This window comes from Lolium rigidum, chromosome 7 (genome assembly GCF_022539505.1).
Source record: "Lolium rigidum isolate FL_2022 chromosome 7, APGP_CSIRO_Lrig_0.1, whole genome shotgun sequence".
Lineage (NCBI taxonomy): Eukaryota > Viridiplantae > Streptophyta > Magnoliopsida > Poales > Poaceae > Lolium > Lolium rigidum.
Genome location: NC_061514.1, coordinates 260,029,638 through 260,043,254, shown reverse-complemented (window position 1 = coordinate 260,043,254; position 13,617 = coordinate 260,029,638). Strand labels below are relative to the sequence as shown.

Genomic DNA, 13,617 nt, shown 5'->3' with positions numbered 1-13,617 from the left:
AAATAATAAAATATGGTAAAAGCTGGTATAGCTAAGGGGCGAGATGCGGCAATATTGCTTGAATATGATAAGACTATCATAAGACCAGAATTAGAGAGCAAAAGGTGTAATTTACTCAAAAGTATAATTATTGCCAATTGCTAACAGGAATTGGAAGAACCCTAGCTCCTACTTCTTATATTGGTACAAATACAGATGCTTTTTTAACCTTTCCATATATTGAATGTTACTTTGAAATGCAAATGCAAAGTAAATATGAAAAATCAAGAATATGCCCCCCTAACGTGTTCTTTGGTTGCTAGATCAACATAGTTTTTTACGTGTACACCACTAACTAGAAACAACATGCCAATATGACATTACCCGATAAATTCTGAACTAGTCCATCAAAATAATGTTCTAGAAATTGTAACCATGGAACCTGAAGCGAATTCAACCTGAGAAGCCCATATATTTCAAATGAAAATCCAATTAACTATAAAACCAAATCAAGAAAACGTCTACCTCAACATGGTTTGCTAGATCAACATAATTTGTGGCGTGTACACCAGTAACTAGTAACAACACGCCAATATACTTCGATGGACATTACCTGCTAAAGTCTATACACTAATCCATCGAAACATCGTTCTAGAAATCGAAACTGTAGAACCTGAAGCAAATCCAACCTCCCAAGCCCATACAATTTCAACAAAAAACGTCAAAAAAACCCGTCCAAGACAAATGAAATTTCCCAATCAAAAGAATGCCGTCGCATGTGGCAACGTCTGGTGGCCAAGAAACCTCCGTTCGCCGACTGGATAAGAAAGATCACATCCTTCCCTTCCCAGACGAGCAATAGCCTTTCCTCGTTCCCGTCCTCCCCCGCAATTACTATTTTGCCCTCGCCGGCGGTGTCGACCATCCGCCACCGTAGCCGGCGAAAGAGCCGGAAGTAGGCTCAGGACTCCTCCATGGCGGCCATATCGTCGCTCCCCTTCGCTGCACTGCGCCGAGCCGCCGACTGGAGGCCGTCGACGGCCACTGCCGCGGTGAGCATCTCCGGCGGTGTCGTGCTCAACGCGAGGTCTCGGCGGGGCTCACGCTCGGTGGTGCGCTGCGTCGCCACAAGTGGTGAGTTTGTTCGCCCTCTGTCTCTTGTATTCTTGCTTGTCGACTGGCAGGCGCCATAGTTCCCCATCCTCCCCATCAAGCTCGAGCTAACTAAGTAATCGTCACGGCGGCGCCGACGCGCCTCTGCAGCGCCCCTCTCAAACCCTCGTTTCTTTGAGTGGGCTGCGGCAACCTGGGGCACGGTGCCCTGAACTCTGAAGCCTCTCTATACTTATTACCATCATGTCCAGCATGTACGAATTCAGCATCTAATTGTTGGACTCATTTGGCAACCTCTATTTGCAAGATTGCATTAAGCTGCAATCTGAAATGATTATTTCCAATTATGCCGCTCATATTGGGAATTCTAATCTTAATTCCTGAAAATTAGCTAGTATAATGTTCAGGAAGTAATCTCCCCCATCCACCGAATTACAGGTTGAATCTGAATGGCACCGTTGCTGACCAGGACAGTATGTAAAGAAGTACATGAAACTAATTGAGGTGTGCAAACTAAGACAATTAATTGACTCACTTAACGAATAGGTAGCTATTCTATTGCAGAATGAACCAGAAGATCGAGTTGGCAGTTTACACATTAGAGTGACAACTTGCTATTAAAATTACTGAATACTTATTTGGTAAGCTAGGGAGGTCTGCAAGTGGAGGAGGCGCCGGATCGTCTCAGTATAATCTGCAAGAGACAGTTTATGACTCCATGAGTCCGCCCTACCTTAACGGAAGTTCTCCTTCAGCCAGACAACTAGTGCTTTTGAGTACTTGTTTATTTCAGGCTAACCTGAGCTCAAAGATTTTACAAAAATCCTTCTGTGGAGTTTAGTAGCGAAATTTAGATCCTTCCTGTTAAGTAGTGCAGCCTCTACACGGGGATAAAAGGACAGATGTTATGCTGTTAAGCTCAATTCTGCTTTTGGATTGGTTTGTGTGATGAACCTATGATTTATGGCTATAGTCTGTTGATCGGTTGTTTCTGCACAGATGCCTTAATTTATCCACCATTTGTGCATGTGCTAAGAACATATTTCTAGTGCAAAAAGTTTCTTAGTGAACTTTTGGAAGGCTGATGTTTTTTTTTTTTGCTACTTCAACTAAAAAATTTAGTCCAACTTTCATGTAGTGTTTCGCTAATTCATATACAACTATGATGCAGCCTAAAGCGCTTTTGGTTGTCTATAAAATGTACATAGGAGGAATATTGTGATTATATACACAAGAGAAGCTTAATCATGCGAAGTATAACCAAATATAAATGATCTTAGTCTGATTTTCATCTGTTGTGAATCTTGTGCAGATATTCCACCTACCGTGGCGGACACAAAGTTGAACTTCCTAAAGTCATACAAGCGTCCTATCCCAAGCATTTACAGTACAGTCCTACAAGAACTTTTGGTGCAGCAACATCTGATGAGATACAAAAGTACCTATCAGTATGATCCTGTGTTTGCTCTTGGCTTTGTCACCGTCTATGATCAGCTTATGGAAGGGTACCCTAGCAACGAGGATAGGGATGCCATCTTCAAGTCATATGTAACAGCATTAAATGAAGACCCTGAGCAATACAGGTGCATATCAGAACTCATATAACTGGTTGTAACTAGTATCATGTTGGAACCTTGTAGTTATATTAGATTGCATTTTTATTACATATCCACATTCTGAATCGTCAAAGTAATTTCCATCACTATCGGTGCAAGTTTGATAGTTAAATTGCTTTTCTGTGAATCTTCCTGCACTCGTATATCTATTATCCCTGAGGCCTCAACTCTTTAAATATGTTAATCGATCCTTTTTTTACAGTAAGATTTATCAACCTAAGCGCCTTGTCTCCATTAAAATCTCCCAGATTACAATAATTATTGTGTTCTGTATGTTGGGCCACTAGTTGCTCTGCTTCATTGGCATAAAAATACCACGATTACTTGGTGCTACTTCGGTTTGTTTGTTGGAATCAATATAAGAGATTCTTCCTCTTTAAGTAACATTTTTATTTCAAACAAATATTTGAGAATTGCTATTTCTCTGTTCAGAGCTGATGCACAAAAGATGGAAGAGTGGGCACGCTCCCAGAATGGTAACCTGTTAGTTGAATTTTCGTCCAGAGATGGCGAAATAGAGTCCATTCTGAAAGATATATCAGAAAGGGCCCAGGGTAAGGGAAACTTCAGCTACAGCCGGTTCTTTGCAGTTGGCTTGTTCCGTTTGCTTGAGCTCTCAAATGCAACGGAGCCAACAGTACTAGACAAGGTTGTTCTTGCCATTATTTATTTTGTTTGCACATTTCGTACATGTTGTTGCTTCTCTTTCCATGTTCCTGTTCCTGTTTATTTCCTAATTTTATCTTGAAAATACTTCTTTTCAGAATGTTTTATTTTGCCTACGACCAAAATCAGTTGAGGAATCATTTGCATATAATATTTAGTAACCAGAATGCTCTTTCTTTATAAAGCATAGAACTACTCATCTTTATTGTATTTTACATAGCTGCACTGGCCATCCCTTGTTCATACGTCTAGGTTGTAAATTATGTTATGTGGTGTTTTATTGAGCTGAACTAGAAAACAACACATTAGAAAGTCAACTCATTCAAGGGAAGTTGGTTGGTAGCATGTCTGCAAGGGCGCGTCGAGATTTTTCTGCGGGCAGAACCATTGAAATTGTGCTTGCTGCTATAAATATATTTCATCATCTGCTGCCAATTCAATGCTGCACTGTTCTACCCACTGCAGTATGGTAGCCTCACAACTGCTTATGTCCCTATTTTGTGTTCCAAATAGGTCTATGGGGATGATAGCTTTCCAGTTCTGCTTGAACTTAAGATACTATAATGTTTTTGCTTGTCTATCTTTATTTCTTTCTCGTTCTTCTTTCTCTACCTTCCTTTGGATGACCAAAGAAAAGAAGAGCTGTTGGTAGCTTAATAATTTTGCACCAAGGCTGTCTAAACATTCCAAAGATGCTCAACTGAGAACTGCTGGATGATAGTCGAGAAACATCAAGAGGCATTCTAGCATATGTGAAGTGCACTTGCACAGTGTCCAACAAACATTTCAGATTTTCAGTAAAGAATTTAAGCCGTTTGTTGGTGATGATCTCAGAATGGAGTACACCCGTAATCGTTAGTTTGCTAATATAACAATAGGTACTGACTTTACTTCTTGCTTGATAGCTTTGTGCTGCTCTAAACATCAACAAAAAAAGCGTGGATAGAGACCTCGACGTTTACCGCAACTTGCTATCAAAGCTTGTTCAAGCCAAGGAACTTCTCAAGGAATATGTCGAGAGGTAACTTCTTATAGTACCATTTTTACTATGTTAGACCGCCTATTCCTGTGAATTGATCTCAGATAACTTTGAACACATTTGCAGGGAAAAGAAGAAGAGACAAGAGAGACTGGATACACCGAAACCGAATGAAGCTGTTGCGAAATTCGATGGAAACGCTGTGGCGTGATGCATTAACTGAGCCTTTACCAGAGGAGAGCTTTGGACGGATAACAGATATTAACAGTTTACGTCTGGACAGCGTAGAGAAACTATCAGGGGCATCTTTGGCTACTCTCTGTGTGGTGTAGCACTCTGCCGTACAAAAAGATCCAGATTATTCGTAGTATTGAGTTCTGTATTTTGTAATTTCTTCATTTCCTCTGTTCAAATGTATCGTTTTCTTCACTTGTTTGACAATATATACGAGGAGGCACAAGCTGAGAAATTATATATTGTGGTGAAAGGAAATTATTTTGCCTTGTTTGTTTATCTATCTGAATCTGTACGTTCTAGGCCCAGTTAACTGACAAATATCTGAGGTGGAAAGAATCATAATGCCTGGATCATCCAAGTGTATAGAGAATTCTTATACTCTGTTTCACCCAACTGAATCGAGCAACATAATAACAGAAGCAAAATGTTAGCAAAATCAAAGAATTTCACACTGATACGGTTTTGAACTTAGACAGCAATTCATCATGACACTTGTGCTCTCACAAAACCTAACCACGGAAATTCAATTCATCGTTTCTACTAAGGACCAAAATGTGTTTCCTCAGTTATGTGAGGAGCCAGAACCGCAAAGCTTCCAAGGTCATTTTTACACCATATCTTTCCGGCCCCACCCACCCTGAAGACCACAAATCACAAGCGTCCCAAAGCCCCATCATCCAATCCGAGACCTCCATGTGTCACCAACGTCCAACGCAACCTCCCCCATTCATAGGACCATACAGATAAGACTCGGATAAGGCAGAGGCTATAGAGTCCGTCAGATAGATCACAGTGGCCCTCGTTACCGTCGGATGTGCCACGCAGAGATAACACCAGGAATTTCTTATAAGCACCTATTTGTACCCCGTGACGACCACACACACCACACACCACCACCGCCACCTCAATCCACGCAAAGGCCGAGGAGGACAAGGAGGAGTGAGCTAGAGTTGCCATGGCTTCGTCGGTGGCTGCGGCGGCGAGCACCTTCCTCGGGACCCGCCTCGCGGACCCGGCGCCGCAGAACGGGCGCATCGTGGCGCGCTTCGGCTTCGGCAAGAAGAAGGCGCCGCCGAAGAAGTCCAAGGCACCACCGACCACCGACCGGCCGCTGTGGTTCCCCGGCGCGCAGGCGCCCGAGTACCTCGACGGCACGCTCATCGGCGACTACGGGTTCGACCCCTTCGGCCTCGGGAAGCCCGCGGAGTACCTGCAGTACGACCCGGACTCCCTGGACCAGAACCTGGCACAGAACCTGGCCGGGGAGGTCATCGGCACCCGGTTCGAGGACGCCGACGTCAAGGCCACCCCTTTCCAGCCCTACGCCGAGGTCTTCGGCCTCCAGAGGTTCCGCGAGTGCGAGCTCATCCACGGCCGCTGGGCCATGCTCGCCACCCTCGGCGCCCTCACCGTCGAGTGGCTCACCGGTGTCACCTGGCAGGACGCCGGCAAGGTACGTATATAACACGATGACGCCGTCTCCATCTCATACATGCACATCTAGCATCTGAATTCTGGAAGACGCACATACTGATCTGTGCAACGATGGTGTGGCAGGTGGAGCTGATTGACGGGTCGTCGTACCTGGGCCAGCCGCTGCCCTTCACGATCACGACGCTCATCTGGATCGAGGTGCTGGTGATCGGCTACATCGAGTTCCAGCGCAACGCCGAGCTGGACCCGGAGAGGCGGCTGTACCCCGGCGGCTCATACTTCGACCCGCTGGGCCTCGCGGCGGACCCGGAGAAGAAGGAAACCCTGCAGCTGGCGGAGATCAAGCACGCCCGCCTCGCCATGGTCGGCTTCCTCGGCTTCGCCGTGCAGGCCGCCGCCACCGGCAAGGGGCCCCTCAACAACTGGGCCACCCACCTCAGCGACCCGCTGCACACCACCATCTTCGACACCCTCGGCTCCTCTTAAGCGCGCGGCCGGTCTCGGTCGTCGAGCAGTGTATACGCTTCTGTCAGCTCGGCTGCAAAAAATGTACGGACGCGTCCTTGTAAGAACGTGGTTTCGTTTTGTGTGACGAGCGATGAGAGAGAGTACCGCAAAAGATCCTTTGTTGATTAATGCAGGTCTGATTACATAGGACAGCTGCTGGGACTTGGAGATTTGTAAAATATGAACCAATGGTGACCTAATTGCATCCACTTGTACATCGATCTTGAGCTGTCTTCTTCTTTCTTTACTGTTTTGCGATTACAAAGATGATATGTTAGAATCACGATGGGCAAAAGGGCATCAAACTAGCACGAATCAACCTGGCCCAAGCCACTCCACTCCACTAGGCCCAAACCTACTGCAATGGGTCTCGCTCCGCTCGTAAGAAGTTTGCGTTTATATAAATTTGGATCACCATATAAAGTGATTCACGCGCACAAAGTTTGTAATCACACCATAGATAGAACTAACTAGAAGTGCTTATAAATCGATGAATCTCACTTTTTCCTACCAACACAAGTCAAAGCACAACATACTGAACTCTAGCAAGTGGGTGGAACAATTTTGATAAATTCAACTCTCCGCTCTACCAAAATATGATTCTCCATCTTGAGCTAATGCCACTGCCCCTTCTTTAGTGGACCTATCATCGACACACGATTCGCCAAAACACATTTTCGAGAACTGCAATGTTGTTTTTGCAGTGAAGAAGTATCTATTACACAATACATCTTCTTTGATTGCCCCCTTGCTCATTTCGGTTGGCACGATCTTTGTATTACTTTTTAACACTTTGACATCTCGTGCTGATATCTCGATTAATTAGCTTGATTTAGGTGGTAGGCAATGCTCTCTTATCCTTCTTGATCTGTAAGTTCTGGCTCATTTGGATATGTGTGCATGATTATATTGTGAAAATAGAGAAGATGATAATCTAACTATTTGTAGGTTATGTACTTATGTATCAATTGGGTTCGCTCTAGTCTGTTGGCACCATCGACATGATCACGACACGGATGACCAACCGGCAATGGTTTATAAGAAGGTGGGCGCTAGGTGTCAGTTCAATTATGACCAACCAGTCACTCGTGTAGACCGTCCGATCAATGCAGCATTTAACCTGGTCACACAACATTTTTATGTGTGCATGCAACATTCTCCTCATGGACCACAAAAAATAGGAAAGGTTTGAAACATTACGAATCCATGTGGGCAACATAAAATTAATGTATGGAACATACCCATTAGTCACAACAAATAGTTGAGAAAATCAATCATACCATATGCAACATAGAACCAACGTATGCAACAACATGAATACAAAACTTTGTAGCATGATGCAACATCGATGACATCACCTGTATTTAAAAATGTCACATGCGTGTGTGTATCAAGGGTCATATGGTATTACAACATTTTGAAACCCTACAAAACATCAAATTTTCCATTTCACTAACCTCTGAACCTCAACAATGGACACACCGACTTCACCGATTAGGGCTTACCGTCCACTAATCCAGCTCACCAAGAGCCTCGCCTAAGCCAAATCGGGTGACGACAAGCTCCACGAGGACATTCCATGGTGGTTTGGAAGAGGAGGTGGCAGAAAAGGACACACAACCAAAGGCACATATGCCCAGGAGGAGGAGGGGCTTGATAGGGGAGGGAAAGCAGAGATGATCAAGAAGATTGGGAAGGCATACGGGAAACATGCAGAGCTTCTTTTCTCCCTAAGTTGAGCACCAATTTTATTCCACGGGTAGGTTGGTGGACTAAAATCATTTTTTATACATAAATGTATTATCTCAATGTTTATCATTCTTTACTGCAAATATGTCAATCACCAGAGAATAATGGTGCGTGTTTGGGCACATCATTAATGTGACACAATCATGAGAACACAAGGATCACACACATAGCACACTAGAATCTCTCACGTAGATTAGACAAGCTTTTTTCTTAAAACGAGAAGAGGGATATGGGACGACCGGATAGCACTATTTATCTCTTCCTTGGTGGAGTAAAGTTTACATGGAGGACTGGTGCATGTAAAATGCATAAATGAACTTTGTAGTTTATTGTTTTATATTTCAATATATTTGCATCTTATACAATCTTATATCAAGGAGAGATGTTTCGGCTCTTGGATGCATATGCTCCCTTTATTTTCAAATGCATCTTTGATATATTTTAAAATGTCAAAAATTCCAATAAAAAAAATTCACGTGTAGATCTTCACATGCTGTGTGGGCACAATGAATTTCCATGAAAAATCGACTTGACGTTTGGGATGTGTAAAAAGGACAAAACTTGGTGCTAAAAATAAGGATTTTTGTGAGACATGTTTTATCTTTGTTACATCGACCATAAAAATATCGGGTTTTCGCAAAACTGTGTGATACACATAAATTGTCGAGATATACATGTGAATTTTTTTATTAATATTTTTTTAACAATTATAAGTATGATGTTTTGGTCAAGGGAGCGTATGCACATGAGAGCCGAGTTGAATTTCCGTTTATATCCATGGTTTAGATTGATTTTTGGGGATTTACCAATGACCTCTTTATTTGGTTTATAACTCTAGATGATATGAAAATTCTCCGCTGACAGGGTTGATGATGGCGTAAATTTGGTGATGCATCACTCTCCAGGTGGCTGCCCTGGCGATGCTGTCGATACTTTCTTCGTCAGAGGAGTACCTGGCGTTGCAGACGAAAGGCGTGTCATCGGAACCTAACCCATGCCTGGTGTCGCAGTTGAGGCAATAGTACAACATCAGATCAAACGATGCAGAATCGTCGGATCCAACGGACATAGATGACATTGAACGGCGTGACGATGGCGACAACGAAGATGTTGGAGTCAATGCTGACAACGTAGTCGAAAGATTGACCGAGATTGGAGTCGATGCGGTCGATGCTGCAGCCGATGAAGCCACAGTTCTTGACGTGCTAGGAGCGAACGGATCAGGCAACAGAAGGATGCCCTCAGCGTCGACGCAATAGTGGCTCCCGAACGTCATATTCAACCCGCCGCGTAGGCCCGAGAAGACCGTACGAGACGAGTTGGTGTGCAGAGTAAACTCGAAGGACCCGAAACGAATCGAGTTCCCCGAGCTTGGTGATGAAGGAGCCGACGATGGTGTCGACGATGATGGTGGAGTCGTGGTCGACATGGTCGAAGCAGCCGATGATGTTCCTTGTGCCGACAGGTTTCCCACAGACGACGTCAATTGACGAGGTTTGTCGTTGCCTATTCGAAGGTACTCCAGAGGAGGGATCCTCGTGGAGGGGAGAAGAAGTAGGGGCCATAGGGCGGAGAGTCCTCGGGACGGTGGTACGCGATTTACCCAGCTTCAGAACACCTGCTCGAAGACAGGGCGTACTGCTGCTTGTCTGGAATTATCTGGGCGCTTTCACGTTGTTACAATGAGTTGTGGTTGTGCCGCTTCTCGCTCGAGATCTGCCTCTAGGGCTCCCAGGATCCGGCTTATATAGGCTCCCGGATCTAGGGTTTCTACGGAGAGTCCTACCCGGAATACAAGTTGCCTAACTACGGAATATTACATTGCCGTGAACGTCAAGGATCCACCTATTCCTAACTTGTCGTCATGGATCCGGCTTCCTTCATGGGCCTTCACGGATCTGACTCTTGGCATACACCTCTTCGGATCTGGGTACCTCTGTAGGTCGGTTCGGATCCGGGTACCTCTATAGGTCGGTTCGGATCCGGCTACATCATAGGTCGGTTGGGATCCGGCTCCTTGTTTCTGGGTTGGACATCTTCCATCTTGATCAACAATAACTGGGCCGCCCGGTGGGCCATATGTCATCACCACCATCTGTGGGCCACCTGGGCTTGCCGGAATCGGACCATGTAGATGGTATACCTATGAAGTATATCCACAACAGTAGCCCCGGAGTTCTCCGAGATTCACCGTTCTTCCATCCAGCTCAGCTTGCGCATGTATCTTCATCCTTTGGCTGGAACAAATAATAGAGAATCTTCAAGGACTCCAAACTTCATATCTCCAACCAAGTATTGGTCGGAAACTTCATGATCCAATGGTCAGATTCTTCGGAGATACCATCCAACGTAATCTTCGGTATGGATCCGACTAGCAAAAATGTAGATTCGGATCCGACTACCCAAAATATAGGTGCGGATCTGACTACCAAAAAATTAGGTGCGGATCCAGCTACCAAAAATTGAGGTGCGGATCCGACAACCAAAAATTAGGTGCGGATCCGGCTACCAAAAATTAGGTGTGGATCCGGCTACCAAAAAATTAGGTGCGGATCCGACTAGTTAGCCAGATTTTCGCCATCTTTGAAAATTTTCTTGACATAACCATATGTATGTAGCCCCCGAGCGTTGAGTCGGCTTGCTCCAAGGAGACTCGATGCTCAGAAACTTATCCCCCAAGCGTCAAGGTGGAAAATTTCCGGCTTGTTGCTCCAAAGAGAACTTCATCGATGTAGCTCCCGAGCGCCAAGGTGAATTTACTTGAAAATCCGGCTTGGTGCTCTTAGAGTAGCTTTATATTTATATGTGACTTAGGAATAGCGTAAATCCCAAGCATCTAAGCGGAAATTTCCAGCACTGATACCCGAAAGGAAACACACTTTTCACCTAAGATCAAACCGCAGCCCCCGAGGGTTGGTTCCGGCTAAGCATAGCGGAATCAAGACTCAAGTTGCTTTTCCAGCTGTGCACGCCATGGATCCGCCTAACCTCGGGGGACTGTTGTACGTCCAAGTGTCATGTACCTGATACATAAACATAAAAACATATTTGTATTAATTTTTTTCTTTGATCATGTTCAACGAACAAATGTAAGGCGGAACAAAAACGGTCTTTGAACAAATGTTTTAAAGCTGAAACTATGCAGCAGTTGAACAACATAAAACTGTCAAGGCGGAAAAAACTCGACTATCTTGAACAGTTAATATAATTTATATGTTTTAAGCAAGTGTTGGTTTATCTGTTCTTCTGGTTTATATGCTTGACTTTTCGCGAGACGGCAAACTTTAAACACAGAACATCTGCTGAGGCAATAGCGCTTAATAGTGAAAAAATCAAGAACCTCAGAAACAGAGGCCGACTTTAAGTACCGAGATGTCACTACTAAGGAATCCACACATAAAACAACAGAAAACGTGTAGGCCAGAAAACTTAAGCTAACGCCCAAAAGCGGAATTTTTGCAGCGTACTAGAGCCTTAATCGGCAAAAATAGTACAAAGTTTTTCACGAGCGTGAGGCAAATCGTGGGAAAGATATGACCAACAGTGAAAGCGGTAAAAGACTCAGGATATGAGTGAACCAATCTTAATCTCATGATCATAAAATTTTAAAATATTAAATATAAATAGGGACTTAGCTGTTTGGAGCGGAGTCAATGTCGGTCGTGGCGGTTTTTCTTTGGCGTTCCGTCGAGCCGGTGCGAGATTGATTGTCGCAGTGGTCCTGTAGGTGCGGATCCACCTACAAAAATTTAGGTGTGGATCCGACTTCCAAAAATTTAGGTGCGGATCCACCTACCAAAATTTTGGCATGGATCCGGCTACAAAAATGTAGGTGCGGATCCGACTACCAAAAATAGGTATGGATCCGGCTACCAAAAATTGAGGTGCGGATCTGGCTACCCAAAAATTGGGGTGTGGATCCGGCTACCCAAAAATATAGGTGTGGATCCGACTACCAAAAACGTAGGCGCGAATCCGGCAACCAAAAATAGGTATGGATCCGGCTACCAAAATATAGGTGCGGATCCGACTGCCAAAACCAGGATTTGAAATTTTCAGATCTAAGGCGGAGTCTTCTTTAGGAAGATCCAGCAACTCAGATCGAATCTTTGCTGCTTTGTCCAGCGCAGCGGTGGTCATAGCTGCAGTACTTACTAGTGCGTTTCCGTCGAAATCGACGGTCTCACCGATGAAGATGTGTAACCCGCCGATTGGGATGATGAAGAACTTGACGGGGTCTGTCCTAGTCGGAATCCAGAATTCGACAGAAGAACGATCGGAAAGTTGAAGCTTCCCATGGTGGAACCCTCCCGGTTCCGGCCTCCAGACGCCGCTGGCCCCACGGTGGGCGCCAACTGTCGTTGCCTATTCGACAGTACTCCAGAGGAGGGATCCTCATGGAGGGGAGAAGAAGTAGGGGCCATAGGGCGGAGAGTCCTCAGGACGGTGGTACGCGATTTACCCAGCTTCGGAACACCTGCTCGAAGACAGGGCCTACTGCTGCTTGTCTGGAATTATCTGGGCGCTTTTGCGTTGTTACAATGAGTTGTGGTTGTGCCGCTTCTCGCTCGAGATCTGCCTCTAGGGCTCCCAGGATCCGGCTTATATAGGCGCCTGGATCTAGGGTTTCTACGGAGAGTCCTACCCGGAATACAAGTTGCCTAACTACGAAATATTACATTGTCGTGAACGTCAAGGATCCACCTATTCCTAACTTGTCGTCATGGATCCGGCTTCCTTCATGGGCCTTCACGGATCTGACTCCTGGCATAGACCTCTTTGGATCCAGGTACCTCTGTAGGTCGGTTCGGATCCGGGTACCTCTATAGGTCGGTTCGGATCCGGCTACATCATAGGTCGGTTGGGATCCGGCTCCTTGTTCCTGGGTTGGACATCTTCCATCTTGATCAACAACAACTGGGCCGCCCGGTGGGCCATATGCCATCACCACCATCTGTGGGCCACCTGGGCTTGCCGGAATCGGACCATGTCGATGGTATACCTATGAAGTATATCCACAATAAGGTTGGTCCTCGGCAATGCCCACCATGAGGGGCTTAGGATTGACGTAATCCGGTAGGCTAGCATGAGACATCGGATACCAAACAAACGGGGAGAGAGATTTACCTAGGTTCGGGGCCCTCGATAGGTAAAACCCTTACTTCCTGCTTGTCTGATCTTGATTATCGAATATATCAGGTTACAATGGGGTAGCCGATAGGCTGTGGTGGTTGTCTCGTCGAGAGGCTAAGATTCTAGGGTTCTAGCTCTGACTTGCGGTGAATCTACGCATTAATGTTGTGTCTCGGCAGACCCTCTCCTGGCCTTTATATAGCA

At 45.2% G+C, this 13,617-nt stretch overlaps 2 protein-coding genes across 2 annotated transcripts; both read left to right on the top strand.

Moving 5' to 3' along the window:
* Positions 1-840: 840 nt before the first annotated feature.
* LOC124677185 (protein THYLAKOID FORMATION1, chloroplastic) lies at positions 841-4,866 on the top strand. Its single transcript, XM_047213184.1, has 5 exons — positions 841-1,113; positions 2,405-2,675; positions 3,141-3,357; positions 4,280-4,395; positions 4,480-4,866. Exons 1-5 carry the CDS (start codon positions 954-956, stop codon positions 4,562-4,564), a joined length of 849 nt encoding a protein of 282 aa, XP_047069140.1. The 5' UTR covers positions 841-953; the 3' UTR covers positions 4,565-4,866.
* Positions 4,867-5,460: 594 nt separating this feature from the next.
* LOC124678744 (chlorophyll a-b binding protein CP29.2, chloroplastic-like) lies at positions 5,461-6,750 on the top strand. Its single transcript, XM_047214605.1, has 2 exons — positions 5,461-6,043; positions 6,148-6,750. The coding sequence occupies exons 1-2, from the start codon at positions 5,546-5,548 to the stop codon at positions 6,508-6,510; spliced, it is 861 nt and encodes a 286-aa protein (XP_047070561.1). The 5' UTR covers positions 5,461-5,545; the 3' UTR covers positions 6,511-6,750.
* The last annotated feature ends 6,867 nt before the right edge of the window (positions 6,751-13,617 follow it).

Excerpts from the sequence above, each read along its gene's own strand:
- LOC124678744 (XM_047214605.1), top strand. The coding sequence starts at position 5,546 with ATGGCTTCGTCGGTGGCTGCGGCGGCGAGCACCTTCCTCGGGACCCGC. Across the intron at positions 6,044-6,147 it reads CCTGGCAGGACGCCGGCAAG|GTGGAGCTGATTGACGGGTC; the intron begins GTACGTATATAA and ends ATGGTGTGGCAG.
- LOC124677185 (XM_047213184.1), top strand. The coding sequence starts at position 954 with ATGGCGGCCATATCGTCGCTCCCCTTCGCTGCACTGCGCCGAGCCGCC. Across the intron at positions 3,358-4,279 it reads AGCCAACAGTACTAGACAAG|CTTTGTGCTGCTCTAAACAT; the intron begins GTTGTTCTTGCC and ends CTTGCTTGATAG. Across the intron at positions 4,396-4,479 it reads CTCAAGGAATATGTCGAGAG|GGAAAAGAAGAAGAGACAAG; the intron begins GTAACTTCTTAT and ends ACACATTTGCAG.